The sequence below is a fragment of the Protopterus annectens genome, chromosome 16.part0, assembly GCF_019279795.1.
Source record: "Protopterus annectens isolate FY-2018-M chromosome 16.part0, PAN1.0, whole genome shotgun sequence".
Classification (NCBI taxonomy): Eukaryota; Metazoa; Chordata; order Ceratodontiformes; family Protopteridae; genus Protopterus; species Protopterus annectens.
This window is the reverse complement of record NC_056750.1, coordinates 551,816,061-551,838,249: the sequence shown is the minus strand read 5'-3', so window position 1 is coordinate 551,838,249 and position 22,189 is coordinate 551,816,061. Positions and strand designations below refer to the sequence as shown.

At 43.7% G+C, this 22,189-nt stretch overlaps 1 protein-coding gene across 5 annotated transcripts in view; it reads left to right on the top strand.

Annotated features, from left to right (window-relative positions):
- The window catches only part of USP20 (ubiquitin specific peptidase 20), a 5,014,215-nt gene that overhangs the window by 1,229,857 nt on the left and 3,762,169 nt on the right, over window positions 1-22,189 (top strand). For all 5 annotated transcript variants that reach the window (XM_044058629.1, XM_044058630.1, XM_044058628.1 and 2 more), the window contains exon 8: window positions 14,577-14,690. In XM_044058629.1, coding sequence (XP_043914564.1) covers window positions 14,577-14,690 — 114 coding nt within the window. The remainder of the gene's footprint in view (window positions 1-14,576; window positions 14,691-22,189) is intronic.

Genomic DNA, 22,189 nt, shown 5'->3' with positions numbered 1-22,189 from the left:
ATTGAAACTGCATTGAAACCCACATTCAAAGAAAATACATTTTACCAGTGGCAGATAAAGATTAATTTTGGGCTGTTTTCAAATCATAGGCCCCTTGAACATGAAACATACACATGTTCTTTGATACACCTTCCTGACTGTATTAAATTATATTCATTGTACAATACAGTACAGTTGTTAGAGGGCATTTGAAATTTATTGTTTTGAACATTTTTCCAGTAAACAATGAAACAAAATGCATGCACCAATAATGACAAAACTGCCCAATTCAGAACATTTCCATCATAAAAGTCTACTCAAACTTCTACAGTCCACCAGTATCAGTAAATATGCACGATCTCTGAAGAAGTAAAAGTCATCTAAATAATTCCACATTAAAGAAATCTGTTAACTAATGAAGTGGTTACTGCTAGCAAACAACTTTGTATGTCATTGTTTCATCTACAAATAAAGTGTCTGTTGCCCTTGAGGAATAAATTGCCTATGTTGCATTAAAAAAATGATAAGCTAGTAATATCGCAATAGGGAATGGATGGCAAACTGATAACAGGTTCATAATTACTAGGTATATTCGCCAAAGAGGACTGCAGCATCCATCCCCTTTACAACAGAGTACAGTATCAACAATGGATCTACCTATTGTGGGAGTAGAACCCACAGCCTTCTGCATCAAAAGCAAGTACACTACCTGTTGTGCTATTAACAATGCGAGCTGACTCGGCATAAGCAGCACTAAACTTTTGTTCCCCTGCTGCTCTCAGCTCCTTGTAAAAATCTACTCGACACTCAGCTGTATCTCTGAACTTTGCGACACAAGACATCTGGAAAAAGCCAAAACTTATTTTTGGGGGGGGGGGGGGCGACAAAAGCTCAAAAGCCAGGGACACATTTTAAACATCGCTTGTATAATGTTGGAAAGTTGCTAGAATAAAATGCTGTGTTACCACCATACATTTCACTGCCAAGTATTGAACCCAGGACCCTGTGCAAAACAGAGTAACATACCACTATGCCAAATCATCAATTTTCATGAAAGAAAGGAAGACTGAAACTTAAATGGCTACCATTTAGTGAATTCAGTTCTCACCATAGCTGTCAACATCTTAACACAAAACACCTGATCAAAGCCAATAATGGGAGAATACAGCCCCCAAACATATCCAGTGTGTTCAGTTATCACCATAGCTCTCAACCTTGGCACAAAGAACCTGGACAAAGCCAATAATGGGGGAATACAGTCCAAACAATAGGGACAAATATCCCTTGAGAACACCAGAGCAAACCAACAGAAGGCATGCAGACTCCACACAGAAGGCATCCCAGCCAAGAATCAAACCAGACAACTTGTAGCTGTCAGGCAACAATGCTACCACTGCACCACTGCACTACTGGCTGTGTTAAGTAACAAAAATACAGAAACCACATATTTTATGAGGAACAGAACAAATATGAGGCAAAAATCTGCAAATGTTTTACAAATGGTGGTGGGTAGGGAATTCAGGCTCTTGTCACTTGGGCCTAAGGTACAGGGTTCAAGTCTTATTCTCTACCCACCACCATGTAGCAACTGGGGCATTACATACACACACACACACATACACACCATATTCTGTTCTCCATAAACACCCTATCTGTACTCTGTAGCAGCCCATCTAAGTCCTCCATAGCGATCCTGCACATCCTGTGCATGCTATTGGGTCTTCTGCGAGATGTGAGGAGGGTGGAGCCTGCTGATGGTGCAGTCTGGTGACCTTGCGGTCATCACTGCACAAACCTCTGGGCTGGAAGGGCAGAGTTTCCCTATCTGGACTGCTTAAAAGAGCAGTCTGGAGCTAAGGAATGAGCATGCATGCGTGTGTGGAGTTCTGGTCTGCCTAACAAAGCAGTGAGGAATGGAGTCCATAAATTGTTTTACTTTTATTGTATATGTTCTATGGTGGGGGAATTTATTTTATTCATTTTACAAGTGGGGGGGGGGGCTGCAGTCCTATAGCACGAGCCGCCCCTGGTACTCTTACATATGGAAAATGATGATAGCACTCTCTCAGTATCTTCAGACATAGAAGGCCAGAATAGTAGACCTCTCGCCCTTCTTTTGGTAGAGTCTGCTCCTGGGTGACCATGATGCAAGATAGTAATATATTCTTGTTGCAAAGACTTTGGAACAATCACTTTCATAATATAAGTAAATAATATTAAATAATGATACCATTATCGGACAAAATTTCATCTCTGGAAAATCAAGTTGCTCTTCCTGGAATAAACTAGATTGCTTTGACGGCCATCCTTGTTGAATAAAGTGGTTGAGCCTCTGTAAAACAGGATCTGTGGCTGTATGATCTCTTGGCTGAAGATGTACGGAAAAAAAATTCTCATTTCCATGACTTCAAAGTTGAGGTTCTCATTCGCATGCTCTTCAGTGGTGTTTCTGTGCGATCTGGACAATGTATCAGCAAGATAAAGAAGTTTGCTCTTCTTGTAGACAAGAGTGGAATTATACTTTTGCAATCTCAAAATCATACATTGCAATCTGTCTGGAGCTGTATGCATAGGCTTTCTCAAAATAGTAACTAGAGGTCGATGGTCTCTTTCAATCTGGATAGGTCTACCATAAACATAATCATGGAACTTTGAACACGTAAACACAGTTGCCAAAAGCTCTTTCTCGATCTGAGCGTACTGCATTTCACTTTGGGTGAGCATTCCTGATGCCTAGGCAACTGCACCTAAACCAAATTTCGTAGCATCACATGAAAGAGTGACTGGCTAGTGAACATCATAGTATCTGAGAGCTGGTGGACTGGCAATTCTCTGTTTTAGGACATCAAATGCTCTTTGGTGCTGTTCTAACCAAGATTAGGATACATCTTTACTTGTCAGCTCTCTGAGTAATGATGATGTTTGACTCAGGTCTGGAATTAACTTACCCAGGTAGTTAACCATGCCAAGAAAACGTTGCAGGTCTTGAACATTGTCTGGAGTTGACAACTCGAGAATGGCTGTTTGCTTTGAAAGGTCTTGTCATAGGCCTGAACTGGTAAATAAAAGACCAACATAAGTAACTTCACGTAGCCTGAATTTGCATTTCTGTGGACTGAGCTTACGATTCACTTGACATGCTCTTTCCAGAACTTTTCTGAGGTGTCTATCATGCTCAGCTTCACCATTACCTCCTACTAATATGTCGTCTACTATAATAGCACAAGGATACCCAGAAAAAAGTTGCTCGATTGCATGTTTAAAGACTTCACTGGCAGAATTTATCCCATATGGTATTCTCAAAAGTCTGTACCTGCCAAACAGAGTACTAAAAGTAGTTAGAAATGAGGATTTTTTGTCAAGCAAAATTTGCTAAAATGAACTCTGCATCCAAGACAGAAAAAACAGTGGCATTTGGCATAAGAGCAGTGACTTCTTCTACTGTATGCTTTGGAAAATGAGGTATTTTTAGTGATTTGTTCAAATCTCTGGACCAGTACATATACTGATGTCATCTGAGCTTTTTTATGAGCTGCCACCATGGAAGACCAACTTAGTTGGTTCATCTACTGGACAAATCATGCCTTGTTGCACCATTTTATCTAGCTCAGCTTTGACTCTGTTCTGCATAGCTACTGTAACTTTCCAGTCTGACCTGATAACGGGACTGACATCTGGGCCTAACTTCATGGAGTACACAACTGGAAACTTGCCCAGTTTATCTTTGAAAATATTAGCATAAATAGAAAAAAATATGCTGGGCAAAATTAGAGTAGTGGTCTTTCAAGCTAACATGATGGATTTCCTCATTAAATGAAAGCAGTCGCACTTTCAAACTCTCTCTGAGCCCTAATAATGACTGGACGTGCCTCTTGAGCACATAAAAGAACAAGTTGTAACTTCTGCCCAGCAGAGTAACCTGAAAGCACTTCTGAGCCTTCAGTTTGAATTTCTTCACCACCATAAACAACAAGCTTTGCACACTTTGCCAAATCAAGCCCATCACTAGCACATACTTTTGCAAATGTTTCTGCTGACATGACATTGCACTTAGAACCTGTACCAGCGTTGAGCTCTGTGGGTTTTCCATTTATCCGAACAATACAAAATACTTCATTCTTTGCCCATAAATCTACTACACTGACTGTTTCATTAAGCACTGACACACCATTAACATAAAAAGTATGGTTGCAGCTTTCTAAATGATCAACTTGGAATGTTCCATTTTAATAAACAAATGTGTCCCCTTAAATTTACAAAACCTTTTGAAATCATTCCATTTATTGCATTTGTGGCATTGCTGACCAAAAGCTAAACGTTTTCCTTTTTAGAGTCATGAGTTCCATCACAATTATGACAGTTGGCAATTAAACTAGTCAGATCCCATTCTTTGAGTTTGCTGACTCACTCTTATGTTTCACTGAGACTGTGCGAACTCTGGAACTTGCTACAAATCTCTGGGGTTTATCAGTGGGTGCTGCAGGGACTACAGTTGCAGCCATGTGCTTGGACTTGTTTTAACCACATGCTGGACACCAACCACATGCTGGACACCTACCAGCATGAGTTCTAAAAGTTACTGAAAGCATGCATTTCTCTTTTGTAAGCATATTTGTGTGCTTTTCTGTGAGCTCATATATTTGACAAATCTGTGGCCATATTCAAAGTTAAATCACTGTCATGAAGCAAAATCTTTCTCACAGCATCATCTTTAATATCACACACAAGTCTGTCTTTTATCAACTCATCTCTTAAATCACCAAATCTGCATCCTTTAGCTTTGTTTCTTAATTCTGTTATATATGCTGCAAAAGTTTCACAATGGCTTTTTTTATTTCTTGTGTAAAATAAGTGCCTTTCCATTGTAATATTTGTCTGGGGGTTACTCATTTCTCTAAATGTACGATGTGAGAGTGTTCAATCTCGCCGTTTGTTCTTACACCTGGGTTCGGAGCCGATCCTCGGCTCCGAGTCGGCCGCTTAGCAAAGCTCTGCATCGAGAAGAAGCTCGAGACCAACCTATCTCCCACAATTCCCTCTGCCATTACCTCAGATCTAGTTTGCCGCTGCAACTGATCACATCGCTTGAAGAGCTCTGAACCAACGTCAGATTAGAAACGGCTTTTTTTTCTATTACTAATTAATCTAAAATTTATTAGATTATAAGACTTGTTAGTGTGTGTGTGTGTCTGTGTGGGTCTTGGTTCCGATTGATTAGGTTGTTAGTGTTTTCTAACAGTTTTATCGAAATTAGGATCCCTAGGGCCTACCCCACTGACTAATTATCGGATTTGACTGTTAAATTTATAGTTCACTCCTTATCCTTTCTCACAGCCTTTGGCTAAGTTTAAGTGTAGTAACTGTTATTTCACTGTTACTTGTGATTTCTTTTTCTTTCACTGGACATGTCTGAAAAGGTGAAGTCAGGTTTTAAAAGATGTCAGTGCGGACAGAAGATGTCTGTCACAGACAACCATAGCTCCTGTGTCTACTGTCTTGGCCCTCTCCATCTTCAGGAGGACTGCTCCATTTGTCACTCCTTTAGTGGAAGGGTCATGACAGATAGGCGCAGGAAGCTTATGGACAGGGGTCTTCTGAAGCCTGCCTTTCAGGAGGCTTTAGATAAGTCAGACCAGACTTTTAAATCTTCGAAGGAGTCGAAGACTTCGGAGCCTATGTCATCGGCTCCGAGTTCTTCCTTTAAAGTTCGTTCACCGGTTCCACAGACTTCGGGGCCGAGTATCGAACTAGTGTCTGTCTCCGAGCCTCGAGTCTTGGAACCGGTGACGGAACTGCCACCTCCGGCTCTTTTGAGGTCGGCACCGTCCTCGATTCCTTCGATGCGTTCTTCCAGGCCCCTCTCCGACACCGACGTAGATCGTGTGGTGCAGAAGTTGATGGAGAACACGGCCCTGTCCAAACTTAGTGCAGTCTCCTCTCAGTTGGTGTCGAGACTCAAAGGCCTTCCCTTGTCTCCATCTGGTCCTCCTCTGATGCCTACTCAGCCCTCGGAGCCGGGAGACTCTGATCTGTTGATAGTAGAGCCCTTGGTGCCAGAACCGTCTCTTTCTCGGTCGGCACCGTTGACCTCGACTCCGTCGGAACCTCTCCCGGACTCACAGAGCCGACGATCTATCCTTGGTTCCGGGACCGAGAGTTGAACCGATATTTCGGTGCCAACTCTCCCTTTCGGCACCTCGGCACGGATCACTTCGGCTCCGTCCTCGGGGTCGGTGCCCTTGGCTTCCACGTCGGAGATACCTCCGCGTTCTTCGGAACCGGGGGATTCCTCGGCTTGGGGCCCGGGAGCCTTCGACCTTATGAGGAAGGTTTTGTCTTCCCAGACAACTACGTCAGCAGAAGCAAACGTCTCCCTCCCATAAAGGTCCATTGTCCTCTTCTGCACCCATGGCTACTCAAAAGCGTCGAGCACCAGTGTCTCAGCCGCTCCCAGAGGGAGCCCCCTCTTCTTCTGAGGCGTCATCGGATGTCCCCTCCCGATGACATCCCGAGGAAAAGATTGTGCAAGAGGAGGCACTTGGATTCTCCACAAGAGTCCTTAACATCAGATACTGACTTAGATGAGTCAGAAGGGTCCCCAAAATCACCCTCGGAGGATGTCTCCTTCTCTGACATCCTGGAGATCCTAAAACAGAGAGGTGATTGGCAAGCCCTACCCCCTTCTGAGGATGAGTCAGTCTTGCTGAAGGCATTCGGTGCTCGCCTTTCTTCCTCCTGGGTCACTCCGCCCTTCGACGAGTTAATGGATTTGATTGCTCGAAGGGCATGGGAGACACCTGACACAGTGGAGCCAGTTCCCAGGAAGCCTAATAAGTATATTACAGCCACTCAGGATAAGGCATACCTCACAAAGGGAGTTCCAGTGGACGCTATGGTGGTGGCAGCTGCCACTAAAAAGGAGATGTCTGAATCTTCCTCGTCTGTCCATCCTCCTAACAGAGATTCTAGGACCATGGACAGGTATGGGAAGTGCATTTTCAGTTCAACGACTTTTTCCATGCGATCGCTGAACTGTTTGACACATTTCACACGTTTACAGAGGGATCTGGTCAAAGAGTTGGGAGATACCCTCCAGGGTACTACAGATGCTGCTGTCGCGAATAAGGTTACAGCACAGCTCAATACCCTTACATCTATTGTAAACTCGTCAATGAGGCTCATCTCGTATGCAGCCGAAGGGTCGAGTAGGGCTGCGGCTTCAGCGATTGCTCTTCGTAGACAATCCTGGATGCGCCTGTGCTCCTTTGCGGAAGCCTTCAAGTCTTCTTTTACTAACGCCCCTTTTGATGGTGCCACTCTTTTTGGCCCCAAAGTAAAGGAGACCCTTACCCGGTGTGAGCAAGAGGGAAAGACTCTGTCTGCAGTCGGAGTCCGTTTTTCCACCCCATCCAGACCGTACCCCAAAGGGCAACGAGGTGGAAAAATGTGGTTTCGTAAACCCCAGGGTTCTTTCCCGGGCACACAAGGTGATGCACCCTCCAGAGGCAGAGGGGGGGCAGAAGTGGAAGACGTCGCCCTGGCGGCAGAGGGGGTCCGCAAAACCAGGGCGACAGGGATACGGTCCCTGGGAAGCCTTTCCAGCACTCCTGAAAGGAGGCCCGACTGTCCTGCTCTGGAGGCAGTCAGGGGTCGCTTAGCTTTATACCCGCAGGCCTGGCAAAGTCTTACCTCAGACAGATGGGTAAAAAGCATTGTTACCAGAGGTTACAAAATTCCATTTCTATTTCCCCCGTTACCACAGAAAAGATTCCCAGATGTACTGCCCCATCTGCGAGAACCTGCAGCTATAGAAATTTCAGAGCTGCTAGAAAAATAGTCATCCAACCAGTCCCGGCGGACCAAAGAGGATTCGGAACTTACTCAAGGTTCTTTTTAGTTCCAAAAAAGACAGGGGACTGGAGGCCAATTCTGGACCTAAGCAAGCTCAATACCTTTGTATAGAAAGAAAAGTTCCGGATGGTCACGCTTCAATCGATCCTTCCATTCTTACAGAAGGACGACTGGATGTGTTCAATAGATCTCAAGGACGCATACTACCACATCAAAATGGCCAGAGCATCCAGAGATCACCTGCGCTTCCGGCTGGGAGCCAGTCACTTTCAGTTTCGGGCCCTGCCCTTTGGTCTAACCTCAGCCCCCAGGGTTTTCACCAAATGCATGGCAGTGGTAGCGTCTCACTTGAGACGCCTAGGATTCCGGGTGTTTCTGTATCTGGACGACTGGCTCCTTACTGCCACCACCGAGCGTCGACTGATTCAGGGCAGGGACTACACACTAGACCTTTGTGTTCAACTCGGAATTTCAATAAATTTCGAAAAATCTGCCTTACAGCCATCACAGCATATCTCATTCATAGGGGCAGATTTGGATACCCGTTACTTGCTTCTAAGACTTCCACCAGAAAGAATAGCCTCCCTTCAAAATCACATTTCTCTGCTTCTGTTGTCCAAGAAATCCCTGGCCAAACTGGTTCTAAAAGTCTTGTGACTCACGTCAGCTTCCCTCATTGCAATTCCCTTGGGAAGACTACACATGAGAGTTCTTCAATGGCTGCTGTTCGCACAATGGTCATTCCAGCAGTTACCGCTGGCACACGAAATTCACATCACAAACACCTGCAAAACACACCTGTCTTGGTGGTTACAGAATTGCAATCTCACCGGCGGCCGACCGTTTGTGCTACCCACACCAACAGCTACAGTGACCACGGATGCTTCCTTGATAGGGTGGGGGGGCATCTTTCAGGGACAGACAGTCCAAGGCGAATGGACCGATCTAGAGTACAACCTGCACATCAATGTCCTGGAGATGAGGGCAGTGTTTCTAGCGTTGCAACACTTTTCCTCCCTTCTACCTCTAGGGACCATTGCAGTTCAAATGGACAACATGTCCGTAGTCTGGTACATAAACAAGCAAGGGGGAACCAGATCTTACCAGTTATGCAGAGAGGCCATGAGAATTTGGCAATGGGCAGAGTCCACGGGTCGCTTTCTGATAGCAACGCACATCCCGGGGTTATCCAACGTTATAGCGGACAGGTTGAGCAGAGCCATCCTGTTACCTCACGAGTGGTCCCTCAAGCAGACAGTAGCGGACAGGATTTTCTGCAACTGGGGCCAGCCTTGCTGCGATCTGTTTGCGTCTCCAATGAACGCCAAATGCAGAAGCTACTTTGCCCTATTACCCCCGCCAGGGGATTTCCCCAGGGACGCTCTGATTCACGATTGGCCCCCGGGTCTCCTGTATGCTTTTCCCCCTATACCTCTGATACCGAGATTTCTCCAGAAAGCCAACAACCTGGAAAGGACTGTAATTCTCATTGCCCCATTCTGGCCTCGTCAGATTTGGTTTCCCTTCCAGGCACACCAAATACGGGAGCCCTGGATCCTGGACCCTGAGCCAGATCTACTGACCCATTCGTCAGGAGCTTCCCACCCGTCGCTGCTGTCCCTCAAATTAGCAGCTTGGCTGCTCCGCTTCCCTTCTTAGCCAGGTCTGATCTTCTTTCTCCTGCGGTTCAGAACATTCTAGTAGCCTCTCATAAAGCTTCCACTACCAAAATTTACACCAGTAAGTGGAAGCGTTTTGTCTACTGGGCTACTGCACAACATTTAGATCCCTTAATAGCCCCACTAAACAAAGTTTTAGAGTTTCTATCCATGCTATTTCATCAAGGAGCTTCTTCCGCCACCTTGAGGGTTCAGTTGGCTGCTATTTCCAACTTTCATGTAGGGGAGAATGGAGCACCTATTATGACTCATAGGCTTTGTAAAGCCTTTTTAAAAGGATCCTTTCATCTTAGACCACCAGTCAGGTTCCCTATAGCCCCGTGGAACCTAAACCTTCTCTTATCCCAACTAATGCTACCACCTTTTGAACCAGCCTCTTCCTTAAAGTTCTTGTCCTGGAAAACCCTTTTTCTAGTAGCTATCACTTCAGCCAAACGAGTGTCAGAACTTCAAGCTCTTTCCATTAAACACCCATATTTAATTTTTCACCCAGATAGGGTATCCTTACGCACCAACCCCTCTTTCCTTCCCAAGGTTTGTTCAGTCAACAACATTAATCAATCCATTGAACTCCCCACATTTTTCAAAAACCATTCCAATAAGTTGGAATATATGTTGCACAAGTTGGATGTTCATAGACAACTCAGATTCTATCTAGATAGAACAAAAGATCACAGAAAAGCAGACCAACTCTTTGTAGCCTTTGCGGACAACAAAAAGGGCATGGCAGTGACTAAGCGTACCCTCTCCAAATGGCTATCTGATTGTATTACCTTTGTTTATACTGCTGCTGATCAAAGTTTGCCTACCAAGCCTAAAGGACACTCTACTAGATCAGTCTCTACATCTCTGGCTCATGCGGCCCGCCTACCTTTGGATACTATTTGTGCGGCCGCCACTTGGTCCAAACCACATACGTTCATCACTCATTACAAAGTGGATAGGATTTCCAGGGACAGGGCAACCTTTGGTTCCACTGTGCTCAGGAACGTTCTTCCATAAGTCTCTCAGGGTCATGGAGCTAGGGACGCTACCCAGGTGTAAGAACAAACGGCGAGATTGAACACTCTCACATAAAGAAGTTATGTCCTTACCATAACGTTCCATGTGGAGAGTTCATCTCGCCTTTGTTCTTACATTCCCACCCTCCCACCCTCAGGTCAGGAAGAACGTCCGGTTTAGAGGTCTGGTTTGGTTCTCCCGCTCTGATTTCTCTCTGTTGTGCTACTGGTTTCAGTTACGCCCTTGTATGTATGTATGTATGTATGTTACATTATTATGGCTGGATCTGGTATTGTTTTGCAAACTAGATCTGAGGTAATGGCAGAGGGAATTGTGGAAGATAGGTTGGTCTCGAGCTTCTTCTCGATGCAGAGCTTTGCTAAGCGGCCGACTCGGAGCCGAGGATCGGCTCCGAACCCAGGTGTAAGAACAAAGGCGAGATGAATACTCCACATGGAACGTTATGGTAAGGACATAACTTCTTTTTTTACGCACTCAGGGCCCTCCCTTGACTCAGCCCGAACAACAGTTTGTTGGTTTTCCCCCTCTCTTCCAAAGATAGCAGGTGCATACTTAAATAAACGCTCCCTTTCAATGGCTTCTGTCCCAGCTAAATTAAGTACAATGAATGCCTTTGTACGGTCATCTTTATCAGAAAATACAGCCTATATGAAAATGTACTGTTGCTCAAACACTCTCCAGTTCTGTGCAGTGTTAGAGACAAACACAAGTGCAGTGGGTTTTTGAAATCCATCTGTCATGGCAACAAAGTATGAACAAACACACTGAAAAATATGGCCCTTGTAATTATGTACAAACAAGCTGTGCTTTGTGCTTGCAATAACATTCAAATGCACAATAAACTCTTCAAAATGGTGTACTTTGCGAAATATGCTCTGTAATGGCTGTATCTTGCGAAATAACTTTACTGTAATACTGCACAAACATGCGAACACTTCATACACTTCTGATAACTCGGATATCTTTAGTACGAAAAATACTTGCTTAACGAAATATGTGGTCATGTATTTTTATTTTATTCGTTTATGCAATTTGGACTTTATTTCAAACATTTTCTGTAATAATTTGAATATTTTTATCAACATCGGACATATCGGTTTATTTAAATAGCGTTTAGAGCGTTCTGTATGCTTCATTTCATATTTTGCGAATAAGAAATTATTTGAGTAAGTTTTAACATCTGAAATTAATTTCTGACCTATTTTGTGAATTATACATGCAGTAGGGTGATCCTCTCCTATATATTCCTCCAGTACCAACCGGATGCCTCTTGGACTTAAATTGGAAAAACTGGAACCCTTTCTGGCAACAAATCGTTTTAGCCTTGCCTCTTCCAACACTATGCCCTTTTAGACATGCCCCTTCTGAGACCATTTCACTTGTCCCTCTATAGCATAGATGATGAACAGTGGGGTAGTTTGTTTAGATGCTTTATTAATTAGAAACACATCAGGATGGATAGCAGCATTAAAAAACATAAACAAACTGACTAACAGACAGACCTTACAGATATACATGCTTACATCTCAACAGCTTACTACAAAATGGCAGTCAGGCTCGCACGTGCTCAGTATTTATATACTTGTGCAAGCCCTCAGAAATCTTCTTCACAACACAAACCCACATTGATGTACAGAATAGATCACTGTTACATTAGATGCACCCTTCCTGTATTCCCCTATTTTTTGCTATCTTTATGACAGGGTGTAGGATTTTATTTGATTTGGTTTTATCTAAGAGGATTGTAGCCTCCTCCTTCTGAGGCAAGAAAGCTATGAGCTTTTGTGTCACTTTAGCTACTGTCTTTATACTGCTTTCCTTGAGATGTGCAGTAATTAGGCTGCATGGAAGTGCCCTACAACTTTGGAAACTGACTGTCTGGTTCACTTCTTGGCAGGATATGTCCCAAATGGCTTTGGCTACTGCAACATAAGTGAGGGTGATTAGAGACAAAAAAGAAGTCCTTTTACAGAAGATGACAGTGACTTACACAAATCCCGTTATATGACAGTAGCATGGGAATTCGCAGCTACTTCCTTGTGTCTGGCACAAGTCATAAAAAGCATTATGGTAAAGAGAAAGGGTTGAGAAAGAACAAGATCACATTGATACATCAAGCCCCATTGGTAGCCATGTTGTGGAAAACAGGTTAAAATTACAAATAAAGCCCTTAGAGTGATTTTGAGGATGTGTTTAAGGTGGAGGTGGGATTACATCAAGGTTCAACTCTGAGCCCTTTCTTATTTGTAATGGTGATGGACAGGTTGACAGATGAGATCAGACAGGAGTCCCCGTGGACTATGATGTTTGCAGATGACATTGTGATCTGTAGTGAGAGTAGGGAACAGGTGGAGGAGACCCTGGAGAGGTGGAGATATGCTCTAGAGAGAAGAGGAATGAAGGTCAGCAGGACTAAGACAGAATATGTGTGTGAATGAGAGGGAGGATAGAGGAATGGTGAGGATGCAGGGAGTAGAGGTGGCGAAGGTGGATGAGTTTAAATACTTGGGATCAACAGTTCAGAGTAATGGTGAGTGTGGAGGAGAGGTGAAGAAGGGAGTACATGCAGGATGGAGTGGGTGGAGAATAGTGTCAGGAGTGATTTGTGACAGACGAGTACCAGTAAGAGTGAAAGGGAAGGTCTACAAGAGGGTAGTGAGACTAGCTATGTTATAGTGTTATAGTGGCATTGACAAAAAGGCAGGAGTCAGAGCTTGACGTGGCAGAGATGAAGATGTTAGGATTTGCACTGGGTGTGACGAGGACTGACAGGATTAGGAATAAGTATATTAGAGGGTCAGCCCAGGTTGGAAGGTTTGGAGACAAAGCCAGAGAGGCAAGATTACGTTGGTTTGGACATGTGCTGAGGAGGGATGCAGAGTATATTGGGAAAATGATGCTAAGGATGAAGCTGCCAGGTAACAGGAAAAGAGGAAGGCCTAAGATGAGGTTTATGGATGTGGTGAGAGAGGACATGCAGGTGGTTGGTCTGACAGAGCAAGATGCAGAGGACAAGAAGAAATGGAAACAGTTGATCTGCTGTGGCGATCCCTGATGGGAGCAGCCTAAAGAAGAAGAAGAAGAGTGATTTTGAGGTGTTAAAATAGGTCAGGAAACAAAGAGTGAAAAAAATGATTTATTTAGTTCTAAGGTGGAGTTTTCCTTTAAGCGACTGCCATAAAGTTTGTGGTGACCTTCTTATAGATAGATGTGGCAGAATTAATAGAAATTCTGCAAATGCATTTAAGCATAGGAATGTCTTGGGCTTGCTTCGATCTCTTCCAGGCTTTTCTCCGGCAAGTCATTTGAAGTTCCTTCCTTTGTCTTAGTAAACTGGTTTCACTTGGGCTGTCTGTAAGGAGGCATACTTTTTTGCTTGAGGCTCTTCTAAATTGCCACTCTTAAAAGCTTTGAAATTGCATGTCTGAACCCTGCAGTATACTAGAGTAGTCATTTTTCAGTGTAGAACCCTGTTGTGTACTAAAAAAATATTTCTTTAACTTGCATGTTTTCTGTGACCCTTGCTTTTTTATTGCTGTTCTCCTGTAGGTGCCAAGCCATTTGTCAGCAGCTGTTGCTTATTTGTTATAATTTTTTCCCTGCTGTCTTTTGTAAGACAGTATTTTTCCCCAGTTTGTGGGCTTCAGTGTTTGTGAAATTCCACATCTTGTCATCTTTAAGGCAATTTAGAACTTTGAAAATGCTTCTGTACCACATAAAAATAGTGCAGTCTCAGTTGTGACTGCATGCCTGAATTGTGTACCATTGGAAACCATATTTCTTTCACTTTACTGCTGCAGTGTATTACCAAGTAATAATGGAAAATGTTTATATGTGCATAGAGTAGTACTGAAGTTGAAACCATATGTGGCTTGTATGTGTTGCTCTAAAGCAAGTTGACTCTACAGTATGATAAAAGTTTAAAGAGTTATTGCTACTTGTTCATTACTGCACTAAGTCGAAATGCCAGCTCAGAAATAGACGCAACATAATTAACTTTAGATTTTTTAACAGTCATCTTTCTTGGGTTTTATCTTCTGACAGCCCTCCACTGACACAATTTTTCTTAGAATGTGGAGGTTTGGTGCGTACAGACAAGAAACCAGCTCTGTGCAAAAGCTACCAGAAACTTGTTAATGATCTCTGGCACAAAAAACGGTAAGTTTTGTTTTCCTACAAGAGCATTATGATTAGACTTGGGTAAAAGCAAGTGTAACAGCACAGTTTTTCAGCTTATTTAGAGGAATTTTGCAATAGCTGCAATTCCTGTCTTGCTTGGTTACCCATAATTGAAAATTTCTGGCATCCCTCTTTCAGAAGAGGAATAGATACTCACTCTCTTTACAAATTTAGTTAAAGAGTAATGTAAAACTAATGTGATAGCATTGCTGTTAATTGTTGTGCTTATATTTTTGAAGCATGTAATCCCGTCTGTATTTGAACTAAACATCAGTGCAGAACTGGTATGATACATATAACTGGTGCCATCGATGATGTTGAGTATCTTTAGACAGCTAAAGATATGGATTCTGTTGTATGCCTATACCTACACTTACAAGTTAGTAGTAAAACAAAGCAAACCCCACATTTTATTGGAAGTGTGAACTTGATGACATCAGTAAAAAGTAGTGTCATGTTCCAACCTGTAACACATATCCCTTATGCAAGTGGTAGACAGAAATTTCTGTTTTGCATGCCAAACTCCTGTGCTGCCCCAAAAGACTACGCACTTTGCTTTGCATTCATAGTGAGGTAGTTAAGAATATAATGCAGACAATGCACACTTATTAGCTGGAACAATTTTGTTTACTGTACTAAATATCCATTGCAGGTATTTGCTCAAATGGACAAACCTAAGATCAAAATTACACTGTGTAGCTGTTGATGTCCTTCTATATCACTGTCACAGTATTCATAACATGTGGGATTTCCCACCAAGGGAAGCCCGACATCCGGCTACTATATCAAAGTCTTTGCATCTTCCTAGTGTTGTGCAGCAGATGTATGCTCCCTGCATAGAAGTAGGTTGTAAAGGTGACATACATGCCCTCCATACTCAGAACATCTTTGCTGGCAGTCCGAACACCACAGTGGAATGTTCATCTTGTACTCCTTTTGCTCAGTTACCAAGCTGTTTACAGATAAAAGCCATGTTGGGGTTCTTCTTTTACTTCATGTACTTAAGGTTCATGTCATTCAGGAAGGGAAAATGTCAGTGTGGTAGGCTTATTCCACATAAAGACCATCACGAGAAGTGATTATTCTGTCTAGGTGCTTCACACGATCATGCCCAGTGTGCCATTTGTTAAGCTTTTGTTCGAAGACCAAGTTGTGTCAGTCTGGATCAGCCATTGCCCAGCCTCCACCAGATGTCTCACTTGAGGTAAGTGAAGATCCCAAAGGCCATCCGGTGCAGACACCAGTTCCCTCTCTCTCTCTGCCACGACCCTGTCAGAGGCCGACATGGAACAGGATTTTTTCATGTCCTCTGAGGCAATGCAGACTTCCACAGTGGATGTTGAGGGGGGACCTTGGCTGATTATTTCCAAAGGGCCTAGTGGCATACCCAGATTCTGGTGAGGGAGGAGGTCTATGGTACCCTTATTGAGTTTAGACATGACTCCAAGCTTCCTAGGTTGGTCAAAACTGATGTCCCACTGAAGAAGCAGCAGAAAACTAAACATATTCATCCCACTGTTAAGGATCTTCAGAGGGAATGGCAGGGTATTACTCTGGGCTTGTTCAGTATCCTAATGGTTTTAAGATCTCCTCAGTGGGTGTCTGTTCCTGTTTCTTCTGTACTCCAGCCAAAAGGACTAGAGAGTCTGATTCTTCAGAAGAGTAGGTGGACTCAGGGGATGAGTTGTTGGCTTACTCCTCAGAATTTGCCTCTCATTTATTCTATGGGTCTGAGGAAGAGGATTTCTTGAGTCCTGATGCTCTTTGAGGATTTTTCCTTTGGGGATACTGTAGTTCACATGATGGAATGTTTTAAATGAGACTGCTATCAAGTCTCTGATATTCTAACAGGCATCGCGAGCTGTTGCAGATGGAATCTCCTAAACCTTCTGCTGTTCGCCCTGTGTTGGATTCCTTGTTGGATGCATTAGCAGCTGCTGCTTTGGCTCTGGATTCCCATCTTCAAGCCCGCAAGAAACCTGACCATTTTTATAAGGTGCCTCAGGTCTTTGAGCATCTCTGCAAGTGTCCTTCAGACCATGTTATGATCTGTTTTTGCTGACAAGCCATCCAAGCTTTTGCCCTCTTCCTTTCTTCTGATTAAAAACAGTTGGGCTAAGGAGGTGCTAGGGAAAAATTGTATATTTCTACCCCTCTGGCCTTCAGGACCATTAATTATCAAACCCATATGATAGCTACATTGTGTCCCTTTTGTCACAAGTTTGCGGAGGGGGGGGGGGGGTGGAGTGTCTGAACTTCATGACTGAAAGGAAAACTGCTGTCCTCTTCATATTGAGTTTCTCTTCTCAGGTTTCCCTTCACTCCATCAAATACTCTGATACCGCCAGAGGGACGGTCATTCAGAGATGCTCTTCTGTATGCTTGTCCCCTGGGTATCCTATATGCCTACCCATCAATGCTCTTGATAATCAAGTTTAATGTTACGTTGTCCTATCTCACCTTCATTCTTGCTGGTTGGGTTTGGAGCCAAACCTTGGCTCCGACTCGGCTGCATACCAAAGCTCGAGAGCTTCTACTGGCTCGAGGCTACAACCTATCTCAGGATGTCTAGCGCCTGTTCTCAGATTTTGTTTGCCGCTTGAAACATCGGGATTGTCTCCTCTGGCTCAGGCTAGTAATTACCTTTATTATATACATCTTTTACTATATTTTTTTTGCATGGTGAGGAGAGTACCATTGATAAAACCACTGAAAGCTGTGCCAGACTTATAGTTAAACCATTTTACAAATTCACGTGGCACAGAAAGTTAAGGTTTGAGCTGTAGCTTTCCTTCCATTTCACTGTTGCAGTGTTTGTTACAATAGGGATCCCCTGCCAAGGGCAGTCCAATGTCCGGCCAGTAAACCAAAGCCTTTAGGTTGCTTTAAGGTACACCATACATCGCACGTATGCTCCTTCCAAAGCATAGGACATATTGGTGATGTCCGAACGTACCACTCACAAAACTTCTTTGCCGCCACTCTGAATGCCACCTCTTGATCGTCAGTCTGAACTCCTGCTCCATTGCTGATTCACCAAGCTGTTTCAGGTAAGTGCGCTCTTTTTTTTTTTTTTTTTTGGTCTTATCTTTTTCCTTTGTATTGTTGCTTGTGGAGTTTCATGTCATCCAAGAAGGGTAAATGCCAGTGTGGCAGATTCCCCATGAAGACCATCATGAGCAATACTTATTTTTTCTTTGAACTTTCTGTGACCATACACCCTGTTCAGTATGTTATGCCTTTGTTCCTGATACTCTCTGTAGTTGGCTTTCTTCTTTGGCCTTGTATTTTGGAGCACCAACATCTTAAGCTTTTAGCTAAAGAAGTGATGGAAGAAACGTCCCACTCAGAGGGACAGCCATCTGTGAAGAAGATGGCCAAGAAGTCTAGGTCTGATTTTTCTGCTGTGGACGTCTTTTCCAAGACAAGTGAAAGCCCAGAGGATTGTCCAGCTTTGTCATTGGATTCTTCTGCTGCAACTACTTTGGAGGTCGGCATGGATCCTACCTTGTCACATCCTTGGAGGCCTTGCAGATGTTCACTTTGGATAGGAGGAATCATGGCTGATTATTTCTGAGGGGCTTAGGGGTGTTTCTCGGATTTTGATAAGGAAGGAAGTTCCACCTAGTATTATTGAATGCCTTCCAGGGTTGGAGCTTTCTAAGTTTTATAAGGCAAACGTCCCCTTGAAGCAAAAGCAAAAGACAAACATTCTTCTCCAGCTCCTAAGGACCTGCGGAGTGAATGGCAGAATTTCACTCGAGTTGTTTAATGCTTTGATGACCTTGAAACCACCTAATGGAGTCTGTCTTCCAGCTCCCCCTTTGTCTTCCACTCCTCTTTAAAGACCCATGGAACACAAGTTCTCTGAGGAGGTGGTGGATTCAGATGAGGAATCCCTTGCTTATTCATCTCAGATTCCCTGTCCTGTAGACTTTGGGTCTCAGAAAAAGGAATCTGCTAGTCTTGACACTCCTTTTGAGGAAATTTCTTTTGGGGACACAATATCCAGAGTGATGGAGTCTTTTAAATGGGATTGTGCCCAAGTTTCTGAGGTACAAAAGAGGTATTACGAGCCCCTGCAAATGGACTCTCCTAGATCATCTGCTGTTCCTCCTGTTTTAGTGGCTTTGTTGGATGCCTTTTCTACTGCATCTAAGGCTCTGGATTCCCAGTCCTCTGCCTCCAAAAAACCTGATAGGCTTTATAAGGTGCCGGTGGATAGTAAACATCTCTATAAGTGTCATTCTGCTGACCCTTCTGTGGTCTCTGTGGCATCTGAGGAACCATCTCAGTTCAGTATTCTACTAAGTTACTTCCATTTGGTAAACGCACCATAACTATGGAAAGGTTAGGTAAGAAGGTTTATACCTCTCCTACCTTGGCTTTTAAGGCTGTCAGTTATCAAACCCGTATGTCCAGATATATTTTGGTTCTTCTTTCCCAGACCTGTTGAGTAATTTCTGATCTCTCAGACTCTGAAGGGGAGACTTCTGCTCTTTCCCTGTTAGGGACCTCATCCCAGGTAGCTTGCCATTCCATTAAGTGTAGCTGTGATGCAGCAGAAGCTTCTTCTAGGACTGCTGCCTTTGGTTCCGTGATGAGGAGATATTCCTGGCTTCGGCTTCTATCTTTGCCTGATGGTATTAAGGCTAAGTTGATGGATGCTCCTCTGTACAACAAACACTTGTTGGATGAAGCTTCTGCTGATTTGTGTTCCTCTTCAGGATAAGGGCAAGGCCTTGCAGGAACTTAAACATGTTTTTGTTTCTCTTGTGTCTAAATTTCACAGAAGTTATCCCAGTAATCCAGCCTTTGTTCACAGGCAGTCGCACCCTCTCCCGAAGGGTAAGAAGGGTGGGAAGCAGGCTCCTCCTGCTAAGGCTATTCAGACGTCTGTGCCGTAGAAGTCTCATTTTCCTGACAAACCAGGTGCTGTCTTGACTATCCTGTTCTTCTCGGTCACATTCCTCTTTCCTTTTCCTGTTTGGTTAAAGATCACTCAGGATTCCTGTGTTCTCTCCATTATCTGCCTAGGGATTTTATGATCTGGAAACCCCCTTTTATGGGCATTCCTCGACCCCCTAAGGAGCAGTTACCATTCTTTTCAAGGGTGCTTTGGGATCTCTTGACTCAGAACTATTCAGGAAGTTCCAATTTCCAAAAGGGGGAAGGGATTTTACTTTAGAATATTTTTGGTGCCCAGGAATGGGGGCACTTGGAGACTTGTTCTGGACCTATCTCATCTAAACACTTTTCTGAAGGTCCTCTCTTTTCAAATGTTGTTCCTTCAGACTTTGTTCCCTCTTCTGCTTCCTCAGGTTTATCTGGTGTCTCTGGACCTCAAGGATGATTATCTTCCTTTCCCAATTTATCCCCTTTTCAGGAAGTTTTTACATTTCTCTTGTTTCTTCCTGGCATTTTCAGTTCTCTGCTTTGTCCTTTGGCCTTTCTACTGTCATAAGGGTATTCACCAGATGCCTTGCTCCTGTGATTGCTTTTTGCAGGCTAAGGGGGATCCAAGTCTTTCCCTACTTGAAAGACCTTCTGTTTTAAGCATGCTTTCCAGAGACTTTGTTACAAAATATTCATTTTACTATTACCCTTCTGCAGATCCTGGAGTTCACTGTAAATTTCAAAAAGTCCATTCCGACTCCTACTTATGGTCATGTCTTTCTGGGGTGCAGAGTACAGACTGTTCCTATTCTGGCATCCTTGCCTCCTCCCAAGGCCCTAACTCTCATTTTCCTTTTTTCAATCCCTCCTTCCTGTGGCTTCAGTAACAGCCAAGGAATTTTTGAGAGCTCTGGGGTTCATGGCTTCTGCTATTCCTATGCTCCATTTTGCCAAACTCCAATTGAGAAAACTTCAGTGGTTTCTAAAGTCATTTTGGCTTCAACATTCTCATCCCCTCAAATTTTTAGTTTTTCTTCTTCCATGTCTCAAGCAGTAACTTCAGTGGTGGATTCAACAGTTGACTGTCAGTCCAGCGCTCCCTTTCATCCTTTCTTCTCCCCAGGACTTCTCAAGGTGTTTGCAGACAATACCACAGTGATGTGGTTTATCAACAAATGGTGGGGTGAGGAGCGGGGTCAAGGTCCTCATCTTTGCCGGTTGATATTCATAGTGTGTGAACTAGCTATCCATTATCAAGTGACACTTCAGGCAGTTTACATTCCCTCAGGTTAAAACTTTATGACAGAATCTCTGAGCAGGTTCATAACTCAATTCTACGAATGGATGCTTCTCAGGGATGTGTTTCTGGACATTGTCCACCAGCAGGGTACTCCTCAAATGGTCTTTTTTGCCTCTCCTCTGAACAGATAACTTCCTCTAGATTGTGCCATAGTCCCAGGCCATCTGGTTTGGAAGGTGGATGACCTGTCTTTTTTTTGGAAAGGGTTGATGTTATGTTGTCCCAGCTCGCCTTTGTTCTTGCTGGTTGGGTTCAGAACCAGTACTCGGCCCCGACTCGGTCGATTTACTATAGCTCGAGAGCTTTTACTGGCTCGAGGCTACCCCTTATCCCACCATGTCTAGTGGCAGCTACCCAGATCTTGTTTTCCACTTGCAGCATCGAGATTGCTCCATATTGGCTCTGGCTAAGTACTTTGTTTTTTCTAGTTACTTGCTAATTATTTTGGTAAATTTACTGGTTATATTGACTCGTTAGAGTGTGCATCTTTCTTTGTTAGTCTAAGACCCCTTTCTCTGCCCTTTGTGATGTTTTTGGCCGTCTTATTTTCTTTCAGGCCTTCTTTCCCTTTAGAGCCCGTTTAAGTTAGAGGGTTCTTCCCTTTCCTCGCCCCTTCTCTGGGATTGCCATTTAAGTTAGAGGCTCTCCCATCAGGGGAGTTGCCGTTTAAGTTGGAGGCTGTCCCCTTTCCCCCTCCTTCTTTTCAAAAAAAAAAAAAAAAAGAATTTTAAGTTTTTTTTCCTTTATAGTTATCATCCTGTTTGCTTCTACTTGTAGACTGTGGAAACTTTTTCTGATTAGTGCTCATTATGTCTAAAGAGTCTAAATCCTCTGGGTTTAAAAAATGTGACTTGTGTTGCCAAAAGATGTCCCTTACGGACAGGTACATAAGTTGAGTTTATTGTTTAGGGGCTGTTCACCTTCAGGACTCTTGCTCGATCTGTCATGCTTTCAGTTCCAGAGTCCTGGAGAAAAGAAAAAAATAAGCTTATTTTACGTGGCCTCCTGAAGAACCCTCAAGATGCCTCGTCTCAGGGTCCTCAGCCAGCCAAAATGTCCAAGAAGCGCTCCAAGCCATCGGTTCCGAGCTCGGAACAGAATAAAATTACTGAGAAGCCTTTGGCTCTGTCGAACCCCAGCATCAGCTCCAAAAAAGCTAAGTCTCTGGCGGCTCCATCTGTTTCCTCGGAGCCAGTCTGGATCCGTAAGAGATCAAGGTCTCCCTCTTTGGAGCTGGTACACTCTGCTCCACAATCTCCCCTGCTGCAAACCTGGAGCAGGC